The sequence below is a fragment of the Nematostella vectensis genome, chromosome 5 (genome assembly GCF_932526225.1).
Source record: "Nematostella vectensis chromosome 5, jaNemVect1.1, whole genome shotgun sequence".
In the NCBI taxonomy this organism is placed as follows: domain Eukaryota; kingdom Metazoa; phylum Cnidaria; class Anthozoa; order Actiniaria; family Edwardsiidae; genus Nematostella; species Nematostella vectensis.
Window position 1 is genome coordinate 5,095,126 of NC_064038.1, and position 24,690 is coordinate 5,119,815.

The 24,690-nt window shown below is 49.1% G+C and overlaps 1 protein-coding gene and 1 long non-coding RNA gene across 2 annotated transcripts; both read left to right on the plus strand.

Moving 5' to 3' along the window:
• Nucleotides 1–230: 230 nt before the first annotated feature.
• LOC125563193 lies at nt 231–974 on the plus strand. The gene is made up of 2 exons (XR_007308205.1): nt 231–294; nt 788–974. It is a non-coding gene; the product is annotated as an uncharacterized LOC125563193 (long non-coding RNA).
• Nucleotides 975–3,162: 2,188 nt separating this feature from the next.
• Nucleotides 3,163–4,323, plus strand: LOC116616134 (dopamine receptor 2-like). Its single transcript, XM_048727920.1, has one exon. The coding sequence runs from the start codon at nt 3,163–3,165 to the stop codon at nt 4,321–4,323; it is 1,161 nt and encodes a 386-aa protein (XP_048583877.1).
• The last annotated feature ends 20,367 nt before the right edge of the window (nt 4,324–24,690 follow it).

A 24,690-nucleotide genomic window follows, 5' to 3' on the forward strand; every position in this document is an offset into this window, starting at 1 on the left:
ATCTTCTGCCACATGACCAGATCAACAAGTTGGCGCCTAGTCCCCCTTATTCGACTGGCTCTCCTCGCTCTGCAACAAATCCAGGTGGGTTAACCTTATTTTAAGGTAAAAAGTAAAGTCTCAACTCTGACTCCGGCCTCCAAAGCAGCCGCTTTGTCAAGTTAGCTTACGAATTTTACAAAGGTCTGGAAACATTCAAGTACCACAGATCAATCGTGTCCTATACTTTTATCTCAGGCTGACGAGGCTAACCGTGAGCGATGGGAGGCACTGTGTACCGAGGCGTCGACCGAGGTGGGTGCTATTTGCTGTCTGGGTCTGGGTCTAGATAACTCTCAATTCCTTTTGATAGAAGACGCAAAAGTATGTAATGTGTGATTCGAACAAAGGTCTTCCCACACTGAGAAATTTTATATGTTAGGCTCAATACAGAGCTTGTATAAAGCATTCCAATTGTGAGGATGGGGGAGGGGTGATTCGCTGCGTTGGGGAGAGAATTGCACAACACACCTATTTCAATAAGCAGCGATGATCGATTTACCCATGCACCATATTGTATAGCCTACAATGTATATTTTGTGCTTTTGAGCGATGTGAAGCATCACAAGATATCAGAAAGAATCAAAATCGCACAATTAATTTCTAGGTAGTGACCCAACTAAGGTTATTTTCGTAGGCATAATGGATTTCTTGCTACGATACACGCTCCGGCAGCTCAGTGTCTGTTGAATTTGAGTTCAATTGGTTAACATGTAAGGCGATCTCAATATTTTTCTAAACTTTTCAGGTTTTGAAACTCGACCCAAGTTGCACTGCAGCCAGACTTATCCAGGCAGTTGCACAGTGTATTCTTGGAAACACCAGGTGCGAATGTAACGCGTCCATATATCCATTTTGCAAACGACTTTCAGACATTAAACCGAGACCCTAAGCAAGCTCCACTAGTTTCCACAGGAAACTCTGACAGTGAAAAATTAAGAACAAAAGAGGGGATTTGCGCTTCCTGTGTTTCGAGTTCTCTGGGAAGAAATGGGAAAGAAAAATCACAGCTGAACTTAATCAAAGCTGACATTAGTCTCATACTAACAGGCATTTTAAGAGCCCTCTTAAGGCACACCTCTGAAATTTAGGCATCTTGCTTTATTTACCAAATTCAATAGGGAACGTCACTGCAGCTTCCCAAAAATCAGCCGTTGGAAATGGATGCTTTCTCTCACTTGCCCTGTGGATTAGTTAAAACATGCTACAGTTTAAATGTAACCAATGCGCTCCGCTTGTTTAGATTTCTACTAATGTGTACCCTTTTGTTGTTTGCAGATCAGCCAGGCGTTTCTTGCAGTGTGTTTGCGACACCAAATCTGCCGCGTCACTAGTGGGCCGATACTGGCTCCTTCAGCTTCCGTCTAAATAAGGAATTAGTCAGAATAGTGGAATCCTTTTCAAGGTTTTACACGTCAAGCTGTATTTTTTTCTTATTTCTATGCATGTTTATAGGCAAGACTTATTTCATAAAATGATAAAAAAGCTGGGGCTTAATTCGTGACAACCGGAAACTATAGCCAAGAGTCATGCAACAAACACATGCTCGCCGCTTATCAATTCTCCTCACACATTCAGTAAAGTTAGGCTAAATTTATATTTTGGTAAGTAAAAAAGGTGGTGTAGAGTTCCATTAACTGAAACTCAAAATATATAGCTACTCATATTCTCATCTGATTCATGGAAAAGTTAATATTTTCAAACTGTGAATAACAACATTCCAAGTACCTGAAAGGTTTTCATCCGTTTTCAATGTTTGTACAGCTTTGATGTGCCTTTGTAAAACTAAACGGTATTATCACTTGTAAATGGTGTTTTCTCAACAAAACACTTGACTTTGTAAACATTCGTCACAAAAACTCATCAACCTAGATTATATCAAGAGAACAGCAAGCTATAGAAACATGTCGCTATTCTGCATAGTCAATGAAGTAAAGCGTGCTTATTCGAACCCTCAAATGAAACGAGAAACAGTTCGAGTGAGCAGGGAGTTCGAGTTATCCGAATAGAAATGACTGAAAAATAGTATCTAGGGAACTAAGAGTCAGTTCAAGTTAGGGGGGATGTCGAGTTATCAAACGGAAATGACTGAAAAGTAGTTTCTAGGGAACTTGGAGTCGGTTCAAGTTATAGGGTATGCCGAGTTATCAAATAAAAACTTGGAGTCAATCCTATTTAGCGCGAAGTTCGAGTTCGAATAATCGGAGTTCCACTACATATTTAAAAGTAGGTGAAAGGGGGTTTGGCCACAATATTTGTGTTCGTCCTTAGGGTTCCATTCATGGTGGTGCTTTACAGGATAAGTTTTGTTAGTTCTTCCGAAAACTAACTTTTATGTGAGTAGTTATTTACAAATGCGTAACACGAGGGAATGTTTCAAATAAGCTTATTTTACATCAAATAAAGCAGAGAATTCCTTCAAGTACTTAGCGAGTGATAATTAATAAAATATCAAATGCGACATTTTAAATTTTGATGCGACTTTTTGTAAGTGTCATTGAAATTTGCAGATTTCGTCCCAGCCTTAATAAACGATGCTCGAGGATAATCAAGAAAAAAGGCAGCGAAAATGCCAGTCTTGGAAGCGTGCATTACAGCCTCGTCTTGGTATTGGTGTTTTGAAAAGGGAAACTCAGTCCGGAATGCAATGCAGACGGCCATTGTACGAAAACGTGGCTTCTCCCTCAGTATCTCTTCGCGGAGCATACGGTTTTTCCGTCTTCACCAAATGGGTTCAATACATGTCTAGTCCATCATAGCTTTATCCCTTGATTCCTATTAAATATATGGCTCCTAATAACCGAACGATCAGTAAAGTTTGAGAAAACTCGGTTCATAGAAAAAAAAACTTATGAGATAAGATATCACTAAAAAAGAAAACCGACTTTAATCATTTTTTAAAACAGTAATACATTAGATACCCACATTTCCTGAAGTGCCCTGAGCCATTTTAGTTATTACTTGAAACACAATCATCGACAGTAAAGCCAAGACTATAAAATGACACGATAGCTTGCTCCTAAACTGAACTATCACGAGCGGTGAGAGGGGCTTTAAAACTAATGGGCGTGCTAAGGGCAAACAGTAGTAGTATATGGAAACTCGGATAGAACTTAACAGACAATGCAGACTAACGAAACAGTTGAACAGACTTGCTGGTTCATCGTACTGGATCGCGCGTCCGTAGAACTAGCCTACACCAGCTATGTCGTCAACATTGTCCTCAACTGCCTTTTCTCCCCTCCTACGATCCTCCTGAACATTATGGTCATTCTTGCAATATACCAGACGCCACCTCTTCACTCTGCATCAAACATTCTTATTTGCAGCCTGTCTTTCTCGGATCTCCTCACCGGTCTCGTGACGAAGCCTTTTTACGTGGCGTACAAATTCTCAGAAATCAGTGGCAAATTCGAGGAATTCTGCAACGCAGGGGTGAAAATTGTTGCGCTTGTCTCAAGCTACTTCCTGGCCGGCACATCGTTCTATACTCTTACAGTTATGAGTCTTGACCGATGCCTTGCGTTACACTTAGGACTGCGTTACCGTTTGATTGTCACGCAATGCCGCGTTGTCAGACTGGTGGTGATCCTGTGGGTTCTTGCTGTGTTCACTGGGTTCCTACAGCTGTGGGTAGAAGCAAAGCTGTTTTTCGTGGTGATTACTGCGCTTATGTTGATGTGCCTTGTGACTATGATCTTAGCTTATTCCAAGGCTTACATTGCACTGAGAAAGCACTATCGAAAAATGACTGCCCGACAAAAAGCTCGGAACTTACGTGAAAATGTGAGCAACGTCAACACTAGTGGGATGAATTTCGTTGATGTCTCGAATAATGCACTGCCTAGAGAAGACCAGGGAGGAAACAACAAAAGGATGATGGAGAACTCAGGCGAGATTTCAAGCGAGAAAAAATTTAGTCAGGGAAATCCGCAACAGGTAAAAGAATGTAATTATTTAAATGCGTTTCAACTGAGAAGTTTAAAGAACTCAGCAGAGACACGTGGAAAAGCACAAGAGAAACCAGACCGTAATTTACGTAGCAGTGGAAGTGCGCGGGCTGATCAGATACGCATTCTTAAGTATCGCAAGTCTCTCAAAGCCCTCAAATACCTTATGACCATTATACTGCTATGTTACGTCCCTCACACGTACGTCTACGTCGTCATTGTTATCAAAGGTCTCAACGTGGAAACAAGGGCTGCAAAAAACATAGTTAACCCAATATATGTGGGTTTATGTTTTTGTTATTTATGTCGAACAAACTTTAAGTTTTGTTCGTGATAGACTTCTTATATTGATCTTAAGCATTTCGTGAATAATTAATTCTTCGGTACTTTTCTGAATGATTCACTGTGTCATTAGAAACAATTCGCTGTCAAATGTTTTCTGATCTCTCATGGTAACATGGGGGGGACTGGGTGGTTTGAGTGAAACTCCCCTGGGGGCAGCGGCGGGCCCCTCCGCCCCCCCCCCCCCCCCAACCCCATCTTAGGCTTGGGAGGCGCGGCGCGCCCTCCGAGCCCCCAAGCCCCGTCTCATGCGGATGCTACCCCCCTTCCACATATATCAAGCATATAATGTTTCACGTACATAAATAGTTAGGGCAATTATTCATGTAGGCCGGGCGCGGTTCGAGTACACGACTCTTTGGGGCAATTGCCCATGCAGGCCGGGCGCGGTTTCTTGTACACGACTTTTTGGGGCAATTGCTGATGTAGGCCGGGCGCGGTTCGCGTACACAACTCTTTGGTCCAAAAAGCGCGCAGGCGCGACCTGGGCGATTGTGTATGTAGTAGGCCGAGCCCGTTCCGCGTACACAAACCCAGCCAGCGGCCCCCAGCCCCGTCTCATGCGGATGAGGCCCCGCGTAGATTGCTAATTATCCATCTACGCAAGACCTACGGAGCGCGGAATAACTGTTTTTCGGCCGTAAATTCAAAGCCGCTGGCGTGGCGTTTAAACCTGAGTTTTACTCACGTGGTGCTTGAATTGACCCCAATCCCCAGTTTGGTCGTGCTTGTGTTCATGACTTCGAACTTTTCTCGGGATTTTTCTGCTAAAGCAGCGATAATAGGGCGATGAATACCGCCGTGTGTTCTTTTTATCGATCGCCGGCCAGAGGTCTACGATTTTATGGCAATCTTTGTTTGCCACAGAAGCCTCCTGTTTCCGAAATACGGTTTCATAGAGGCGGCCGAACTCCATCTACAAAGGCGTCCTCTTCTTTCCCCTCGGTTGTTACTGAAAGATTCCAGCCAAGCACTTTAGGTCTAATTTCGTGTTTGAGTGGAGCCGCCATCTTGGATAATTGAGCTTGGTACTTCATGACATACGTTTTTAAGGACTTTGTGACTCGCACCCTAATAAATGAAGTTGTTATAAAGTATCATGGCTATATTTTTCCAATGATGCAGTTCGAACCCCCAAGGACTTGCAATTAGACATCCGTCTGTCCTGTGGTATACCAAGCGTTCGAAGGATGAGGTGCGGAAAGGATTATTGCGGGTGGCTAAAGGTAGGCCACGCAAACACGTGCGGCCGGAGATGCATGGACACCTATTGCAAGGTGCACCTCCAAAGGCTCCGTAAGGGCATCCCCCTCCCCGTGCCGTGCAGGATCTGCGGCATAGGGACTCGGTCGGAGACGCGGTTGTGCCGCCCTTGCGGAGCGAATCGTGAAGGGCAGAGGATGCGTGGCGTCGAGAGGCGCGCTCGGAAATAATTCGCACCCTTCCTGTCTGACATCGCAGCCCGCGGTACGGGCAATTGATACTGGGTGGCACAAGTCATACCCGAACACTCGTCCCGCCGGTTGTGATACGGGCAGTCGGAGACTGGGTGGCACAGGGTATACCTTATATACGCTTATATAGAGGAGATTCTCGATATCATGCCTGACAAAGAGGCGCCCGCCGTACTGGCAGGGCTGGTCCAGAACATCCTGTACGAGGACATCCCCGACGATGTCAAACACAAGCTGCTTAAGCCGCTCGTACCGGCGAAAGTGTGGACAGAGGAAGTCGACCCTTTGCTGCCGGGACGGCGGCAAGAGGGCCCAGAGAGCTTAGACCCCGAGGAGTACTATTCTCTCTTCGTCGGCGGCGCCCATCTTCGGTTCCCAAGCGTGGATGCCACTCTTCGGGGCCAAGACATAAGCGCCGGTGTTTACCAGGAGATACGAGATCTTGGTGGAGCAGGAGTCATTGCTCTAAAGCCGGTTATGCGGGGGCCTGATATTAATGACGACGGCTCGGTGTGGTGGGTCTCGCGCGAGCGAGAGTCTCTGAGGGCAAACGCAGTGCTGCCGCTGGTGCTCGAGATGGTAGACCCCGACCGGCGTTACGGACTCTTCACGGTCGTTGGTAAGGCCCCCGCAGAGTCATTGGCGCCAATCACGGAGGAGGACGGGCGCTCGGAGCACACGATTGGTGGGTCGTTAGTCAAAAGAGGGGACCAAATCGCAGTCGGCGCACTGGAAGGCATCGATGCGGGTATTTGGGAGAAAGGACGGGAGTACCTCGTCTATGTGAGATACGAGCTTCGCCCTTTACCTAAGCAAAATGGGGAGCCTGGGCCAATGTTTGAGCGAGAGGGGGGTGACGCCTTCGCTAACTGTGTTGTGAGCTATGTTGCCAACTTCTTGAGGAACCGCGGCACCTCGCGCTCCCTTGGTCTGACACGAGGCAAGATCCTCGAGCGATTTGACAAGAAGCTGGCCACTACAGGATGCACCAAAAAAGACCTCTTTGAGATGGAAAAGAAGCTCGAGATAATGCTGGTAGCCGTGGACGCCCTGGGCAACGTTATGTGGGACTCGGGGAAGTACGAGAGGGGGTACACACAAATCCGCATCCCTTGCCACAATAGCCACGCCTAGGCGGAGCTTCCGACTCAACCACCTGTGATCGCGAGCGTCCACGGCCTAGACTTCGAGGCTGAGGGGGAGCTTCGTTCGTTATGTCAGGAGAAGGCAGCGCCTCGCGCTACCAGTGCCGCCACAAAGACGCGCGAGGCAAAAGTGCGAGAGGTGCTCATTCGCTTTATAAACAGGGCGATCCCCAGAAGCACGAGGATCTGGCTGTGTGGGCGTGTTATAGTCACGCACAAGTGACTATAGTCAAGGCAAACTGTACCGATCGGGACAAGACGGATGGGCTATCGACAGGGCGTTTACAGACGAGACTGGATATGATCCTAAATGGCTCCCTGATGACCACCCAGCCTACCATTAGTACACCGAAGCTACGCACTCGATGGGCGGTGCAATAGGGTATCCCTTCAAGAAGTGGATCCAAAGAGAGAACATCAGGCCAACGCCTCTTAAATACAGGGACGTCTGGCGAGCGGCGCAGGTTGAGTCCAAAGTGTGGAATAGCAAGGAAAACTTAGGGGCGCACACTTAGGGGCCACAGCTTAGAGGGCTGGATCACGAATGCTGTATACACCGGCATCTCCCGCGTGCGGCTCGCCGACCAGATAGTTCGCGTGATCCCCCCCGATAACACCCCCGGTGCCTTGGTTCCCACAGGACTGCAGGCTACGCCCAGTGAAAAGCTCATTATAGCGCGAATCAAGCGATACGCTATAGACGAAAGGCAAAAGGGTCGCACAAAGTACACGGGACCGCACCACGTTCTGACGGTAGATTACGTACTCGGCATGATTGCTGACGCGGAAAAGAAGTGCACGGTCTGTGACACTCAGCTTCTGCTTCAGGGGTACACCAAGAGTCATCCCCAATGCTTCAGTATCGACCGGCTGGACGACAGTCAGGGTCACTACAAGTGGAATGTTAGACTCACGTGCCTTAGCTGCAATAGAAGGCACAAGCGCTGATCACGCTAGGGTGGCGCTAGCGCAATCAGCAGATTTTTTTTATCTGTTTTGCCACGCTAGCGTCACGCTACGCAACTGCGAACGCGTGAAGCCTTGCTTAGAGTACGCCGTGTAATACAACACTGGCTGTCCGGGCTCCATGACCCTCTTTAGTATTGGGTATGCCCTGCTTGTCCACCACGGGTCCGTCGCTCGCCGTCGGCCCTTGTCCTGAAGGTCTTCCTCGTTTACGGCGATGTACACCTCCGTTCCTACCCCTAAGGGGACCTCTAAGGGGGGCTTTTCGGCTTTGAGAGGCACGCACCTCAGCTTTATGGCGTCTTTAGGCGCAAAGCCAGTCATGCGAGTCTTCGTTGCGTTCATGTCCGAGATGACAATTGGCAAAGCAGTAACCCACTCGCGGTTTGTCTAGCCGGATGCAAGCTCCTTCGAGTACTGCGCACGAAATAGGCGCTGTGCCTGCCAGCGATGGAAAGACTCGGCGAAAGTTTGGCTCCTGTGGTGCCCTGGCTCAGCCCGTCGGACCTCCACCCCGTGGTCTGTCAGGAGCTTTGTGGTAGCGCCCTTAAACTCCGTGCCGTCATCAACCATGAGGACTTTAGGCCATGCGAGAGGTCCCTCTGCATAGATGCCAGCGAGTTCGCGGGAGACGACGGCCGCGCTCTTAGTCCTCAGTGGGCGGGCGGCTTTATATCGTGAAGCAACGTCAACGACAGTCAGGGCATACTTAGCAGGTCCGACTGGTGGATACAGTTTGGTATCTGCTCCGAGAAGTGGCCGTAGGTAGTAGTAGGAGGGGGTGTCTGTGTGTAGCCCCCGACTGGCTGCGAGCTTACCCACTTGCGCACTCGATCTATGGAGGCTGATCCCTTGGGAAGTTTGGCATGCAGAGCGGTCACTCCCTGGAAGCCACCTCTGGCGTAGTATATAGGACGAAGGAACGCATCGAGTTCTTCGTCGGACATGCGCTTGCCGTTCCGGCGGGCCATTACGTGTGTATCGCGATGCATTGCAATGCTTTGCAACGCATGTATCAGTCTCCAACAGGCGTTTGCCGTCTGCTTGGTGTGCATACGCACTGCTGCGCGTACTCGGTCTGCAATCATCTTATACGTATACGCATGCGTATACCCGCAGCATGGAAAAAGGCCGCCTAGACGCAGCGCTGGAACGACAGCTGCATCACAGCAAGCGGCTAGCTGCGTAGCCGATGGCGAGAGCGCCGGCGCCAATGTAAGCCAATTCGGCGTTCTTCTGCGTTTTGCTGGGGATGTAGTAGTCGGACAGCTCGGGGGCCTGCATCGACACCAGGGATTGTTTTGGCCGGGTCTGGTTGTAGAGTTTGAGCGCGTAGTCGGTTTCGGTGAAGTTCTTTTTTGCGAGGGACCCTCTCTCGCGACTTTGAGCTTGCCAATCGAGGATTTTTCTTCGCCGCTGTTGGTAGCGTCCATAGTCTTGTTGGTACTTCTCTAGGGCCTTAACTTGCCTCTACTTCTCAGCTAAGGCAGGGCTCTCATCGTTCGACAGGAACTTTGCGAGGTAGTTGCCGCCAACGAATGCAGTCGCGTTTAGGACGGCGCCGCCAACCAAAATCGCGATGGAGGCCATCGAGTAGTGCGTTTACGTTTCACGTGCGCACACTTCACGTGCTATGAGTATGCCTTCGGCGGCGAATGCGCATGAATTGTGCAAAGCACGCACGAGTCTAATACATGGCTCACACGCGCAGTGATGTGCACTACTGTAGTAGTGTACACTATTACACGGGCAGGATCTTCTGGTCCTCAAGGTAACCCTTCAAAGCGACAGCACCTGCAACGGCGGCAGTCATTTTTGCGTAGTTCATGGCGTAAGACCTTGCGCCCAACCCAGCCGATACCGGCGACGAGGCCGGTTATGACTGCGGCGTCGGTGATGGTCTTTGTAATCTTGCTCTGCTGCGTCGTCGACATTATATATGCGTACACGCGTATGATGCACGGACGTGCGGATATGGGTGGGGCCCTCGTGTCTAAATGTCTGCTTACTCCATGGATAACAGCCGAGATTTGCATTGTCCGGGAGCGCGAAGCGCTGTCGCCGGAACGGCAGATCCTTGGTCTGCTGTGCTGCCGCCAGCGGCGGCCTTGCGGGCGGAGTCACGCCGTCGGCCGCTACATGCGGATCGGTAGCTCGCTGGTTAACAGCTGGTGTACGAGTGAACGCGGCAGCTAGCTCCCGCCTACGTGTGTAGAGGCCGATCAATGACACTAGAAGACCAGCGACCCCGATAACCGAGCTAGCCGACCAAGCAGAGTTGCTTTCCGGGACTGGTGTGTGTATGCCTTCGGCGCGCAAGCCCTCGCGTCCCTGCGGCTCGCTACCGACCGGCGACTGCACGACACGAAGTGTCTCTTTCTTCGTTCTGTTAATTCGGTTCCACTTTACCAAGCGCAAAGGCTTCCGGCTTCGACTCGTCCAGGTTGTTTAGGTCGGGTCGCGGGTGGTTCGGGGCTCGTGATTCTCTCCGCCAACGCCGAAGGCGTACGTGCAGGTTCTTGATGATGCTCATCAGCAGCTTGTTTGTCAGGTTCCGCTGACGTTCCGGCAGGCTGGGCACTAGTACTTCCTTGAGGTTCCTCCATTTGTGTTGACACGCGGTGTCAGCAACTTGGCTGCTGAAGAAGTGGCAAACTTTCAAATGAACGTCTGCTCTGGGATGGCAGACTCGCCACTGTGCGAGTGCCGTTTCGGCAGGCAAACCACTGGTGGGTTCGCGGCTGCTACCTCGTGTTGACACCGCGTGTCAGCGCTTGCCGTTCCGGCGGTGTTCACATGACGTGCTATGTGTAACGCCCCAACGGCTAAAGCCATCAAACGACCGCAGCGTAGAGACAGGCTTCCGCACAATGTGCGGAGCTCGTTGTTGATGATGTAGTCCGACACTAGGTCATTGTGAAGATCGACCACACTGTCTATCGGCAGCGCCATCCCTACTAGCTTGGTCGTAAGCTTCAGAAAGCTGTCTGCTAGGGTGTCTGTAGTCCGGCTGGCTAGAGCGGTCTCGTATCGCCTTTCGTACTTCCTCACCTCCTCGGCGCTCATGCGTTTGACGTCGTCGTGAGTCAGGGCCTTGCCTACCATTGCTCTCGACTTCCCCGAGGCTACGAGAATCGCAAGTTTCTCCCTCGCGTCTGCTATCTCAGTTTGCTCACCTCCGGTTGCCGTTCCGGCAGGATGCGTCGAGCAGTCCAACGACTCGACAACCGGGAGGCCGGCGGCGCCCCCCTCAAGAAGACTCTCAAAGTATTCGTCGCTCATCATGCCGTGGCTAAGTTGCAACACGTGTGATTACGTATGTACGTACGTATATGTGTGCACACACACGTTATGCCCTAGGGCGGTGGTTACCGTTCAACTAGGGCGATGGTATAAGGGTGACGCAAGCAAAACTCTAACTTCGAGAACTTTTTCGTCTTGAGGGCCTTCATGTACTCTTTCATCTTCTCTTCTGAGAGCTCCGCGCCGTAGTCATGCAGGATAGCTTTCATGTCTGCCTTGCTCGGGGTATAGAAGACCATTAAGGCCGCGATGTTCTCACGGAACGGCTTCGTAATGCTGGTAAGCTGTTGCGTGATCACCCACACGCTGATACCCACGTGGCGCGCGCTGAACGCAAAGTTGACGAGCTGGTCAGAGCGCCTCTTTACGTCTTTCGAGGCCGCACAGTCGTCGAGTATGATTAGCGTATTAGTGCCTTCGAAGAGAGCGGAGACAAACCTCAGCAGTATGTCGATCTGACCCGCCTCAGGTGCGATGACAAACAGACGATCGTCGCCCTCGCCTATGCCGTCGTTTGTTTTGTTGTAGACAAAGGTAGGGCACATGAGTACGATGTAGTCAAACCTGCCCCGGAAAGGGCCGCGCAGCAGGTCCACTATGAATCGGGTCTTCCCGCGATGAGAGCGTTAAATGGGATGTTTTTCGGGTCCATACCGCGCAGAAACTGTCTGTGCTCAGTATTGTATGGACTCTAGCTGTCCGTTCATAAGGTTCATTTGCGCGTCGGCCACCACAAACACGTGACAGTTTACGGTACCCGTGCCGCTTGCCGTGCGTTTTATTTCGAGGTGCACACCGTCGCGGGTATTGACCAATCTGAGACCACCCCCATGGATAGCACTGTCGTCCGTCGTCCGAAGGTCGATCCACAGAGCAAACTTGTCATCGCCATATAACGACTCGGGGCCGACCGCCGGGGCGGCAGGCGCTCCGCTGTGCCCCCACCGGGGAGGGGCGGACGAACCGCCTTTTCGCCTCCCTCCAGAAATCCGTGGGGAGCAGCCCCTGGCTGAAGACCCTGTTTGGCACGCCGTCGATTGTAACGCGAACGCTCTTGATGTCGCGGTACACGAACTTCTCAGAGTCGCGAGCCTTGCCGTATATGGCTCCACAAAGAGGAGCAACAGACCACTCATAGACCTTCGCGGCAGGTTGACACTCTCGTTGATTATTCTGTCCGTCCCTTTGCAATCACGAAGGTCTTGTGAAGGTTCACTTGCTCGTAGAAGAACGTTGTGCCGTTTTGGTAGGCAGCGGCTGCAGACCGGGCGAGGTTGTCGTCCCTCAGGCTTTCGTATTCCAGCTCTAGATTTTTGATGCCATAGGATAATTTGGTAGCATCGCTTCCTACTACTACCTGGTCAACCGTTGCGAACGTGATTTCGAAGAGCAGCACCTCGGAGAGCGCCCTTGGGTACAGTACGCCGTGGTCCGTCAGCAGAGAATGTTCTAGCGGGATGGTGTACCTCGCCCCGTGGGCGGCGTTTAGAGCGTTCTCCTTGACGTTACTAGTTGCTTTATCGCCAGCCTTGGAGCGAAGCTTGCGCATGTTTTCTGACTGTATGCCCTGATCCAGGCGGTCCTCTCTCTCGACCTTGGACAGGTAAAGCCTCTCTTACGTCTTGAAGACGTCGTAGCGGTTGGTGTCCTGGAGCGTTTCTCCTGCAAACGTGATTTTCAGGCGGCTCACAAGATTTCGGCCGACGTTGTTCACAACGGTATTATTTGCTTGGCCTGAGATGGAGAGATCGAAACCCTCAAGGAGCCAGGCACGAGCGTGACGCCTTCCGATAGCTTTGGGACCGCCACATATAGCGTCTCGCCGAGGGAAGCCGTCGACGGGTTGAGAGTGACCTGGTGAACAGTTCTCTCGAGTTTCAACCCCAGAGGAGTTCTGGGTGTTCGTTGGAGGTCAAGTTTATCGCTGACTGACATCGTATACGTATATATACTATATATACATAAAGTACGAAGCCGCGTGGCTATAGTGCGGACTGTTAGACATGTCTAATATAGCATAGCACGAGTTATGTGCACGCATCATGGGTGATGTTGACGTTGACATTGACGATACCTTGCCGGGTGCGTCCGCCGATCGCGGAGCGGGGGACGACGACACGACGCCCCTTATCCCGTTTGACCCCGACGATGGGGAGTCGATCCCAATGACGAGCACGTCATCGCGTTTGCATGCTGCGCATAGCATGGCTACGCGAAGCGCAACGCAAACCGCCGGAACGGCACGCGCTGAAACCTCGTTCACCACAGAGGGTGCAGCGACAAGACTCGGTCTCCAGTCCCTCAGGGAGAAATACCCAGATCTTAACGAGAATCTGATACGGTTCCAGTCAGACCAGAGGGGGGAGACGCTAATACGGGTTCGTAACCTCGGCAAATGGGGTTGGACTGAACCAAGACGGCTGTTCAATGAGGACGGGGGCGTTCGACAGGACGTTGCAAAGCTGAAAGGCTTCAAGCTGGCGATGGGGTCCGTGGCAGAGGTAGACGCGGTCATCCAGGAAAACACGGAACGACTCCAAGAGCTGCAAGGGGTGCCGCAGACAGGGAGACCACCGACGACCCTAACACGTCAGAGAGTCGCCGCCAAGAGGCCAGTGAGCGCAGCGAAGAGAGGCTGTCCGAGATTGACGAACTAGAACGCGAAAACCAAGAGCTCGAGAACCAAAAGCCGCTAAGAGAGCGCATCAAAGCCATCTTCAAAAAGTACGGCTTTACCGTCACCGCTATCGGGTTGGCCGTAGCGACGACGATCGCGGCCATTGTGACGTCGCTCGGCAAGTCGCTCTCCTCCGTGGCCAGAGGGGTCGGTAACGGGCTTGAGGCCATCGGGAAAAAGCTAGGCGAGCTTCTCCCTCGGCTAGTAGGCAGCATCGCGAACTTCGTGTTTAAGGCTGCAGGAGAAGCGGTGAAATTCCTTGGCAAAAATGCGTGGCTGCTCATTCTAGCCGTAGCCGCGTTCGTCGAATGCAAAGCAGTCATCGGAACAAGAAATACGTCGCGGCCACCGCGAGTGCCGACAACCCCGCCTTGAGGGCGGTGTGGTCACTTTTTTCGCCCGGTCCGGCGGCAGTCATGCCATGCGCAGCGTGCGTATGTGGAGAGGGGGCAGGGGCCGCGCCCTCTGCGTGCACTTTCGCAGGGGCGGAAGCCTTGCTTCGCCGCCGGGACTGCACGCGGTCGATCCCAGGGTCAGTCACGTGTTGCACCCTAGGATGCCAACCGGCCATGTTATGAGCACCGACTGGCTTCCTCTCGGTGTTGATCGCGTTTGCGCCGAGCGTCATGGAGTCCGTGGCTTTCTGCAGCTTATTGTTGTAACCCACGACGCTTTGCGTGTTTATCACCAGATCGCCCGGCATCAGCCACACTCCTGGTGCGACCGCAAGACTCAGCCTCACCTTGGCCTCCTGCACGGCTAACTGGTACCTTTGCACGCTTTGAGCGATGTCGTTTTCTATGATCGCGTCTTCAAGCAGCGTCGTGAACTCCGCCTGCGACTCCATGGCCGGCCCACCGGCCCCCGCGATAGAGGAACGGACGTTTACCTGCGCCCCAAGCACTGTGTAGACGAACGCCTCGACCGAGCGGTCGAGTCTTCCTAGCCCTGCTCTTGTCAGCCCCTCACCTTTGGGAGGCGCAAACCAGCTATAATGCACGCCCCCGTGGTCGTCGTTGCGTATGTAACCTACCTTCTTCCCACTATTGTACGTCCCACCTTCGTCGCTAAACAGATTGAGGTGGCTCGGGTACTCGTCCGCCGCCGTGTCGTAGCCACAGATCACGTGCACGTTGCGATACTCCTCCCCCGGGTAGAACACAAACACATCGCCTAGCCCGTGGTTCCGCCCGCCTTTCCATCGGAAGTCCGGCTTACGCGGCAAACCGAACTCTATACATAGACGCTCGAAAGCGGCCTTCTTGTAGGGGTTACCTTTTTGCGTGAACGGGCTGTCGCCAGGAAGGGGGGCGCCGAGCTCGTAGAGTATCCTCCGGGTGGTAAAGTAGACGTAAAACCTTAGAAATCCCCTGATGACAGAGGGGAGCATGGCGAAAGCGTGGTCGACTAGGGACACCCCACATCCGGCGGTTGCGCACCAGACTGCAAAGTTGAGTTGCTGTGGCCAGTACCCATAGGAAGGCTCCGATAGCCACCGGCGAGACTCCTTGGCGGACTTGTGCGTGACTACTGTCTCTTTGAATATGTCTCGGACCCCAGTCGTGAATGATTTGTCCTCAGCCACGTGTATCTCTAGCTGCGTGAGTAGTGGGGTGATGTCTGAGGCCGTGCTCTCCACGGGGGTCGCGGGCACGGCGTAGAGCAGCTTTTGCGCGAGGGTCAGAGACCTAGGGAAACCGGTTTTTTGACTTGTTCGGCTATAGCGTGTTTGATATGCTCGGCTATAGAGGCTCCCGCCGCAACTGCCGCCTTCTTCGTCTCCTCCTCCTTCCTTCGGGGAATCGCCTCCTCGTTCAGCATCCGCCAGCCTTCCCAATCCATGCTCAGTCCTATTAAACACGAAGGCGTGCTATGTTCAACACAATGGTGGTCCTACATGCCGTGTTCACCGAAGGCGAACTGACGCTCTTATTCGAGCAGCCGATAAGGCGCCGACGCTTCGTGGCGCTCCGGCAGTGCTCGCTGTTTAACAGCTGGTATAATCTCGAGCGGGAGCATCGGATAACGACCATAGCTTCCCTCCCGCCCATCGCTACTCTGCCAGCCGGGCACCACACGGCCGAGTCCATCGTGGAAACGATCAACCGCGCTGAAAGCAAGATTCTGAGCGCGAAGCTGGATCCCCTCACCGGGAGGATCGCGCTTATGTCCAAAGGCGTTGCGTTCCTGAATGCCGAGCTTTGCGCACTATTTGGGCTAGAGGCTAAAGACGATCAATTGGGGGGGCAGGGCCTCGCGCTGCCCGTGGGGGGGTCCCCACTTAAGGTGACTTTGCCGAAAATAGAGGCCCTCTACATCTTCTGCGATGTCGTAGACCGCACGCAATGCCCCGCCTTAGACGAACCTTCAAACGTTCTCGCTTGCCTAGAAACCCGCGGGAGGCCGCACGAGAAAGTCGTCTATGGGCCCGACATCCCCGTTTGTGTCGCAGCATCATCCTCTGAGTTTATCTCGAGTATCCGAATATGGATCAGGGATGACCGCGGTAGACGGGTGGACTTTAAGAGCAAGCCTGTTCGCCTCGTATTAGAGCTAACCTATGTCCGACATAACAAGAATGGCAAACAGCGGCGTTAGCAGCGGTGCCATATACCCCTCGCTTCCCAGCGTCTGCCCCCCGAAGGGTACGCACATGACGCCCACCGCTCCGGCAAGCATCGGCGGCGACGTGCAAAGCTTCCGACTCCAGAAAATATGTAACACTCAGGCGATTCTAGACAACGAGATAACGCATCATCGACAGGTGCGGAAGAGGTATAAGCGCGCCTTCGCCGTTACCCATGCTTTGTCTGTGGCATCCGGCATCGCTGCAGGGGCGCTTTCCAGCGCCGGGCTGGGGGTCTCTTTGAGTAGGATAGGGGTTCTGATCGGCGGTCCGCTGGCAGGGTTCGCTGGGCTGGTCGGTGTCGTGAGCGCGGGCGCGGGGGTAGTCTCTAGGGGTCTTATGACCAAGGTGGCTAAACACGAAGACACGATGGTTTTAGCGGAGAGTAAGAAAAACTCGATCAGCGAGCTGGTCTCTAAGGCTCTGCAGGACGGGCATATCTCAGACGAAGAGTTTCGGCTAATACTTCAGGAACAAGAGAGATACTACGCGCTTAAGGCCGCTATCAGAGCTCGACACGGCCTCGCACCGCGTCAGAAAAAAAGCAGGAAAGGGCCCTCCCTGGAGACGCGAAAAGATGAAAAAGAGGCTGCGAGAAATTCGCGAGGAGTTCGGGAGCGAGGTGTTCGAGTAGAACTCAGGTTTAAACGCCACGCCAGCGGCTTTGAATTTACGTCCAAAAAACGGTTATTCCGCGCTCCGTAGGTTGGCGGCCCTCCTCGTTTTCGCGGCCCTAGCACACGTCCCCGACACCATCGCTATTTACCCATCTACGCGGAGTGTGTTTTGCGTAGACCTACCCATCTACGCAAACCGCGCCCGGCCTACATGAGCAAATGCCCCAAAGTGTCGTGTACGCGAACCGCGCCCGGCCTACATAAGCGATTGCCCCAAAAAGGTCGTGTACGCGAACCGCGCCCGGCCTACATGAACAATTGCCCTAACTATTTATGTACGTGAAACATTATATGTTTGATATACATAGAAGGGGAATAGCTCGTAGAATTGCGGGAATTGCTGGGGGGGGGGGAGGGGGGGGGGGATCGGAGGGGCGCTCCGCGCCTCCCAAGCCTAAGATGGGGTTGGTTGGGTCGGAGGGGCCCGCAGCGGCCCCCAGGGGGGTTTCACTCAAACCACCCAGTCCCCCCCCCCAACATGAAATATTATTGCTTTTCAATATATTTTTTTTCAATTTTATCCATCTGGATCTTGTTTTAATTGTACAACTTTTTTCTTTTTGCGTTATGCCGTGGGTGTCCAATTAACTTGGAACCACTTTCTTTTGACTTACAAAGAACATTGTTTGTTTCATGTTCAGTAAAAACCCGCGAGTAAAAACCTTCACTTTTCAAGGTTAACAAGCCTTTAAGGGGCAGCGTTATGCTACTGCGCATGTCTGGAGTCGGTGTTTATTTTAGGCTTTTGAGGGGCCGTCCACACTAACACGGATTCGTTTGAATCCGTATTTTTGATGCGTTTAGGCCTTCCATCCACACTAACACTGGGGTAGGATCCAGCGAATCCGGATCCTTTAAAAAACGCTGTCGAAAGTGAATCAAAATAAATCCATATACTTTGGTCCGGTGTGTAGACGGTCGAATCCGTGTCAAACTGAAAACGATGACGTCATCTCGCAGGCTTGTCTGCTATGAGCATGCGCATAAAAAAAATACGTCACGCCGTACCGTGTTAGTGTGGACGACTGCATCCAAGCGAAAACCCTGCGAAAATGATAGTGTGGACGCAAATCAAGTGATCCGCTTTCGGCGAAACGAATCCGGATACTTTTGAATATCCGTGCTAGTGTGATCGACCCGCGCGATAACACATGACGTAACAGCATTTCGACATCAGTTGGTAATGTTTATTATTACAATCCTAACATGACTTCGATTTTTACAACATGCACCCATCAACTTATTTAGATGCGGAATTATTACCAAGGTCCGATAAGGACGAAAAATGAAGAAGTTAAACGTTTCACAATTCATTTTAGTGTTGAGTTTAGAGCTTTTGCAATAATTGAATTATTTTTTATAACATGAGCACTTTTAAGCGAACTTTTAATTCTCTTTATACAACAAGATCTGTTTCTATTGAAATGTGAATTCTCTTTTCAGCGAACTTTTAATTCTCTTTATACAACATGATCTGTTTTGAGCGAAATGTGAATTCTCTTTTATAACATGAGCACTATTAAAAGAACTTTTAATTATTTTCTACAACATGATCTGTTTCAAGCGAACTGTGCACCCTCTTTCTCAGCCCCTATTCCTGGTGTGTACTGTGAATTGCCTCTAAAACATAATCCCTATCCCATTAACTGTGCATCTCTTTATTTTGTGCGCTTCATCTGTAATTCTTGTCCTCCAACAGTGTCTATAAGAATAATATATTTAAATTCATATAATTAGAAAACAAACTGTTTTTAATACGATAATTATTGATGCAATTTTATCCGTTAAATTTCTTCTTGAATTAGTGAACTGGTTGTTTAATCATTTGATAGCTTAATATGCCATTAATCGGCTCATTCTGGCATAAGAAAGAACACACTTATAATATCCCAATCATGATAATCCTGCCATACCCTACACCCCACCTTGTAGATGAATGGACGGAACACAATTAGTCCGCGTCATAACCATACACTTCCATTCTCAGTGCACAGTATCCTTTGCACGTGACGGTAGTAATCCTCAGGAGTTTTGTCTTGATTGGTTGAGGGAGGACAGTATCTACCACCTGGTGACGATTGGTTACACCTACAACTTGGAATACCTGGTGAAAAACATTCCAGTACATGTCACTCATCAAGTGCCTCAAGTCCATCCAGGTCCTGGTTCTATATCTGATGGTCCGACTACCAACCTCCATCCTGTAACACTTTCAAAGTTGTAAGCATGTTGACTAATGGTCTGACAAATACCTTGTCACATCTCCCTCCTGGTACACTGTCCAGGCAGTACCATACAGACTGATGGTCCGACCATTACATACCTTGTTAACACCTCCCTCCTGGTACACTGTCCAGGCAGTACCATACGGACTGATGGTCCAACCATTACATACCTTGTTAACACCTCCCTCTTGGAACACTGTCCAGGCAGTACCATACAGACTGATGGTCCGACCATTACATACCTTGTTAACACCTCCCTCCTGGTACACTGTCCAGGCAGTACCATACGGACTGATGGTCCAACCATTACATACCTTGGGTACACCTCCCTCCTGGTACACTGTCCAGGCAGTACCATACAAACTGGTGGTCCGACCAATACATACCTTGTCAACACCTCCCTCCTGGTACACTGACCAGGCAGTACCATACAGACTGATGGTCCAACCATAAAATACCTTGCCAACACCTCCCTCCTGGTACACTGTCCAGGCAGTACCATACAGACTGATGGTCTGACCATTACATACCTTGTCAACACCTCCCTCCTGGTACACTGACCAGGCAGTACCATACAGACTGATGGTCTGGCCATTACATACCTTGATAACCCCTCCCTCCTGGTACACTGACCAGGCAGTACCATACAGACTGATGGTCTGACCATTACATACCTTGCCAACACCTCCCTCCTGGTACACTGACCAGGCAGTACCATACAGACTGATGGTCCAACCATTACATACCTTGTTAACACCTCCCTCCTGGTACACTGACCAGGCAGTACCATACAGACTGATGGTCTGACCATTACATACCTTGTCAACACCTCCCTCCTGGTACACTGACCAGGCAGTACCATACAGACTGATGGTTTAACCATTACATACCTTATCAACACCTCCCTCCTGGTACACTGACCAGGCAGTACCATACAGACTGATGGTCTGACCATTACATACCTTGTCAACACCTCCCTCTTGGTACACTGACCAGGCAGTACCATACAGACTGATGGTTTAACCATTACATACCTTATCAACACCTCCCTCCTGGTACACTGACCAGGCAGTACCATACAGACTGATGGTCTGACCAATACCTTGTCAACACCTCCCTCCTGGTACACTGACCAGGCAGTATCATACAGACTGATGGTCCAACCATTACATACCTTGTCAACACCTCCCTCCTAGTACACTGACCAGGCAGTACCATACAGACTGATGGTCTGACCATTACATACCCTGTCAACACCTCCCTCCTGGTACACTGACCAGGCAGTACCATACAGACTGATGGTCCAGGTAGTACCATACAGACTGATGGTCCAACCATTACATACCTTGTCAACACCTCCCTCCTGGTACACTGACCAGGCAGTACCATACAGACTGATGGTCCAGGTAGTACCATACAGACTGATGGTCCGACCATTACATACCTTGTCAACACCTCCCTCCTGGTACACTGACCAGGCAGTACCATACAGACTGATGGTCCGACCATTACATACCTTGTCAACGCCTCCCTTCTGGTACACTTTCCAGTTAGTTCCGTCTAGGCTGTAGCTGATGGTAAAGCTTGTTATCCATCTCTCGAGTCCATATCTTCCCTGTGTTGCAACTTTGGTGACTATCACAAGTCGCTTCAGGTCAATCTGTATCCGTTCCCCAGATGCAAATCCTTGTGCTATCCAGGCTCCTAAACCCACGAATAGGTTCAAGCGTGCGTGCTTTCCCATAGACATATAGTGGTAATAAGAGCTCTGGGTGATTTGGTCGTCTTTGATTCTGCCATCTTCCATCCCAAGAGCTCGAGCTTCCTCTGTTAAGATTACATTGAGCCTCATCAGTATAATTCAATTCATCACGAGTTAAATGCCTCTGTTATTACATTTCCATTAGAATGTTAGTACTATTTAAATATACAAATTGACTCGTCGGCCTTAAATTTAGAAAATAATTTATTATGTTTATGTCATACTTATGTCGCAATTCTCTCCGATAAATCCATCATCGCAGACACACGTGTAGGTATCGTCGTGTTTGCTGGTGTTACATGTTCCATTCTTACACGGCTTGTGCTCACATGCGCTCTGGAAAATATACAATTGTGTAAAGAGCCTGTCAGGAATATCATTATACAACGACGGCTTTTACAACGAGATTGGAAAAAAGGTATGCGGCTCGATTGTGGTTGGGTTGAAAACGTCTGAAATGTTTCAGACAGAACGCATTTTCACCTGCTTCTACAGAATATTGAATGAAATTCCAGTGCTTTCTGCTGTCGTCGTCCATTTTGCCGTCGTCGTTTTTTCCAGGTCGCTGGTGGTTACAGCATTTTGATGTCATTTTTCGTCTAAAGTCTTGACTGAAATCACTTTTCCGTTGTAAAAACAAAACAAAAAATGGACCTAACTTTGTTTGAGCCTCTATCTTTTATCAATCGACTCAGAACTTAGAATAGATATTCTCTGACAAATTTCTGTAATGACATAAAAAATCATCCTCGGGGACCCAGGGCGATGCAGAGAACCGAATCGAGAGTACGCGCGTAGACGAAAAAGACGTCTCGCTGGTCTCCAAGTCGCCATGGGTCCCCGAGGATGAGGAAAAATTACCGAATAACGTTACAGCGTATCCTGAACAACAGTCACGCAACCGAGACCCGTCTCGTTGCCTTCCTGTTCCAGCGGAGAGCAATAGTTTTGTAGCAATAGTATGACTGCGCGCGGGGAATGGCAACAAAGGATGGGGAGGAAGGAGTTTCCTTCCCATTCTTCCCATTCTATTTGCGGTCATAATCTTATCTCGCTTTCTATTTCCACGGAAATCTTTCCCACGAATTTGTATATTTTGTTGTTGATAGCACGCTGTGATGTCATCTTTTCTTAAAGAACAGTGTGTTGTAATTTGTGACTGCAAATTGAAATTGCTTCTTTCTAGTTGGCTTTGATTCTTTCAATTACATTGGCTTTTAGTTTGGAATCATAATCAAGTTAATGCATTACGGCACATATTTTTGGTATGTTTGCTCCACTATAAAATGTTCTGCAGATTCGTATGATATTGTATTTTTCAATAGCCAGCTTTGCTCTTGTGAAAACTGTAAATCTTCCCCCATGAGTAGTAAACTAGTAAATTGTACGGAGACTCCTTAAACGACGAGGTATATTCCTAAATAGGAATGGATAACTAATCTCAAGTCATGTTATTCAATCACGATTATTTACTGATCACTGATGTAGTAAATTAAATCGTGCCATAGAACTGTCATTTTCTGCTTTTTGCTGTATTTCTCAAGAAAGCTAAATTATTCAACAGATAACAAAACAACACACAAAAATAGAGTTGCGCTAACTGGTGATTTCTCTAGACGACTAAGCTATATCGATAAAGCGCATTTTTCATAAGTTTCCCGTACTTTTTAGCACTCTTCGTAAACTATGTGGTTTTATAGGTATCGATCGTGCATGTGAAAATTGTTGTTTAATCATTGTATATCAGTGTGGTGTGGTAATTGTGTAAGCAAAATAAACTCATAACTGAGCAAACAAATGCCACATCTTAAATAATTTATAAATCCAAGTATTAAATTTCAGTTCAGTGTAAATTGAACTTCAGTGTGTCAATATTACTCAGACATACTAAACTGTGTAATGCGTAAGCATTTTTACTCCATTAAAACTTTGTAAAAATAATTTTTAAATTAAAAAAATAGATTTTTTTCGTGGTCTTGTATCCATCAAATCCAGCGCTCTGATTGGCTCTCGTGAGGTCCGGCATCTTACGACCCGGACCTCGCGACAAAGCGAAAGAAGACATTTCTACGATCATTTCGAGTTGAGAACGACGTATAAATTTGAACTGAATTATTTTACAAAATTGTTGGTCAAAACTTAGAGGATGTCTTCTTTGGTGGTTCTGTATTTGTGGAGGATTAAAAGCGTTGTGTGGAATACAAAATGGAGCTAAGGGTCGGTCCCTATCGTGAAATACCGTGACCTCGGACTTGAAAATACTGACCTCGGCCTTCAATAAAATAGTACAAGACAGTAATTGTTTTCCTGCCCAAAAATAGTTAAAAGTAGCGTGCACGATCCTGGCTTTTGTTGATCGAAAACGTAACATTACAAAACGCAAAATAAAAAATAAGAAATATAGACGTTAATTTACTTATTTCATTCTCTATAACAGATCGTTTTTAAAAATACATTGGATACCTTGAAATAATTTCGTACCTTTATTTCGTAATGGTCTGAGGTGGAGTTTGGCTGGTACTTCTCGTCTTGGCAGCTGTACTTATCGACAGACAGTAACTCGCACCAAAACTTCAAGCTCACGCCAGCAATGGCCGCCACATTGACAGACAAACACTCCAAGACGTCAAGACACCTCATCCAGCAAGAAAGAGCATCGCCTTCGAAACTACGAGAGATGATCGGCCCTCCCAGATACGAAGAGCTGTTCTTAATGAAGTTACCGAAAGAAAAGTCAAATTCCGAGTTTCTTTGCTTCCCTTTAGAAGTCCCTTCTATTAAGAAGGGAAGGAAAGCCAAGATTAAGGATATATAAAAAGTGAAACGGAGAATTTGTAGGAATGACATGCCGACCAATCTTTAAAATGATATGTTTTTGAGGAACTTCTTATTTTGATTTAAAAGCTTTCGTAAATTATTAATTCGTCGCTGCTTTGATTCGCTAAGTAGAAGTATTTGTTTTCTAACAAGTTTATTATCTTGTTATTTCTGTTAAACAAACTTTAAGATTTGTTTATCGTTAAATGAAGTTACCGAAAGAAAAGTCAAATTCGGAATTTCTTTGCTTCCCTCTAGAAGTTGTTCCTTTTTTTATGAAGGGCAGAAGCCAAGATAAAAATGATATAATATTTTTTTAGGAACTTCTTATTTGGGTTTAAAAGCTTTCGTTAATTATTTATTCGTCTCGGGGTGTGCGGATACAGGGGGGGTAGTTTGGGTGGATATCCACCCCCCCCCCCTTTTTGAGTTAATAAAAACAACTTAAAAGTCACTTTGTTTGAAGAAAATAAATGTGTGAGGGAAGGGATGTACTGTCCATGTGCCTTTGACTGCTTGACTTTGTTGACGCGACAAATCCAATTCAGCGTGAAGTAGTTAGATTTATTTAACCTACCAAGAGCCACTAGATCAGATATAAGCCATCTATCCGGCCATAATCCACCCCCTATTTTGAAATCCGCCTCTGGTCTCTGGTTTGATTTGTGAGGAACTTCATTTTGGGTTTGAAAGCTTTCGTTACTTAT

Bases quoted from the DNA above. Each gene is read 5' to 3' on its own strand.
- LOC116616134 (XM_048727920.1), top strand. From the start codon at position 3,163: ATGCAGACTAACGAAACAGTTGAACAGACTTGCTGGTTCATCGTACTG.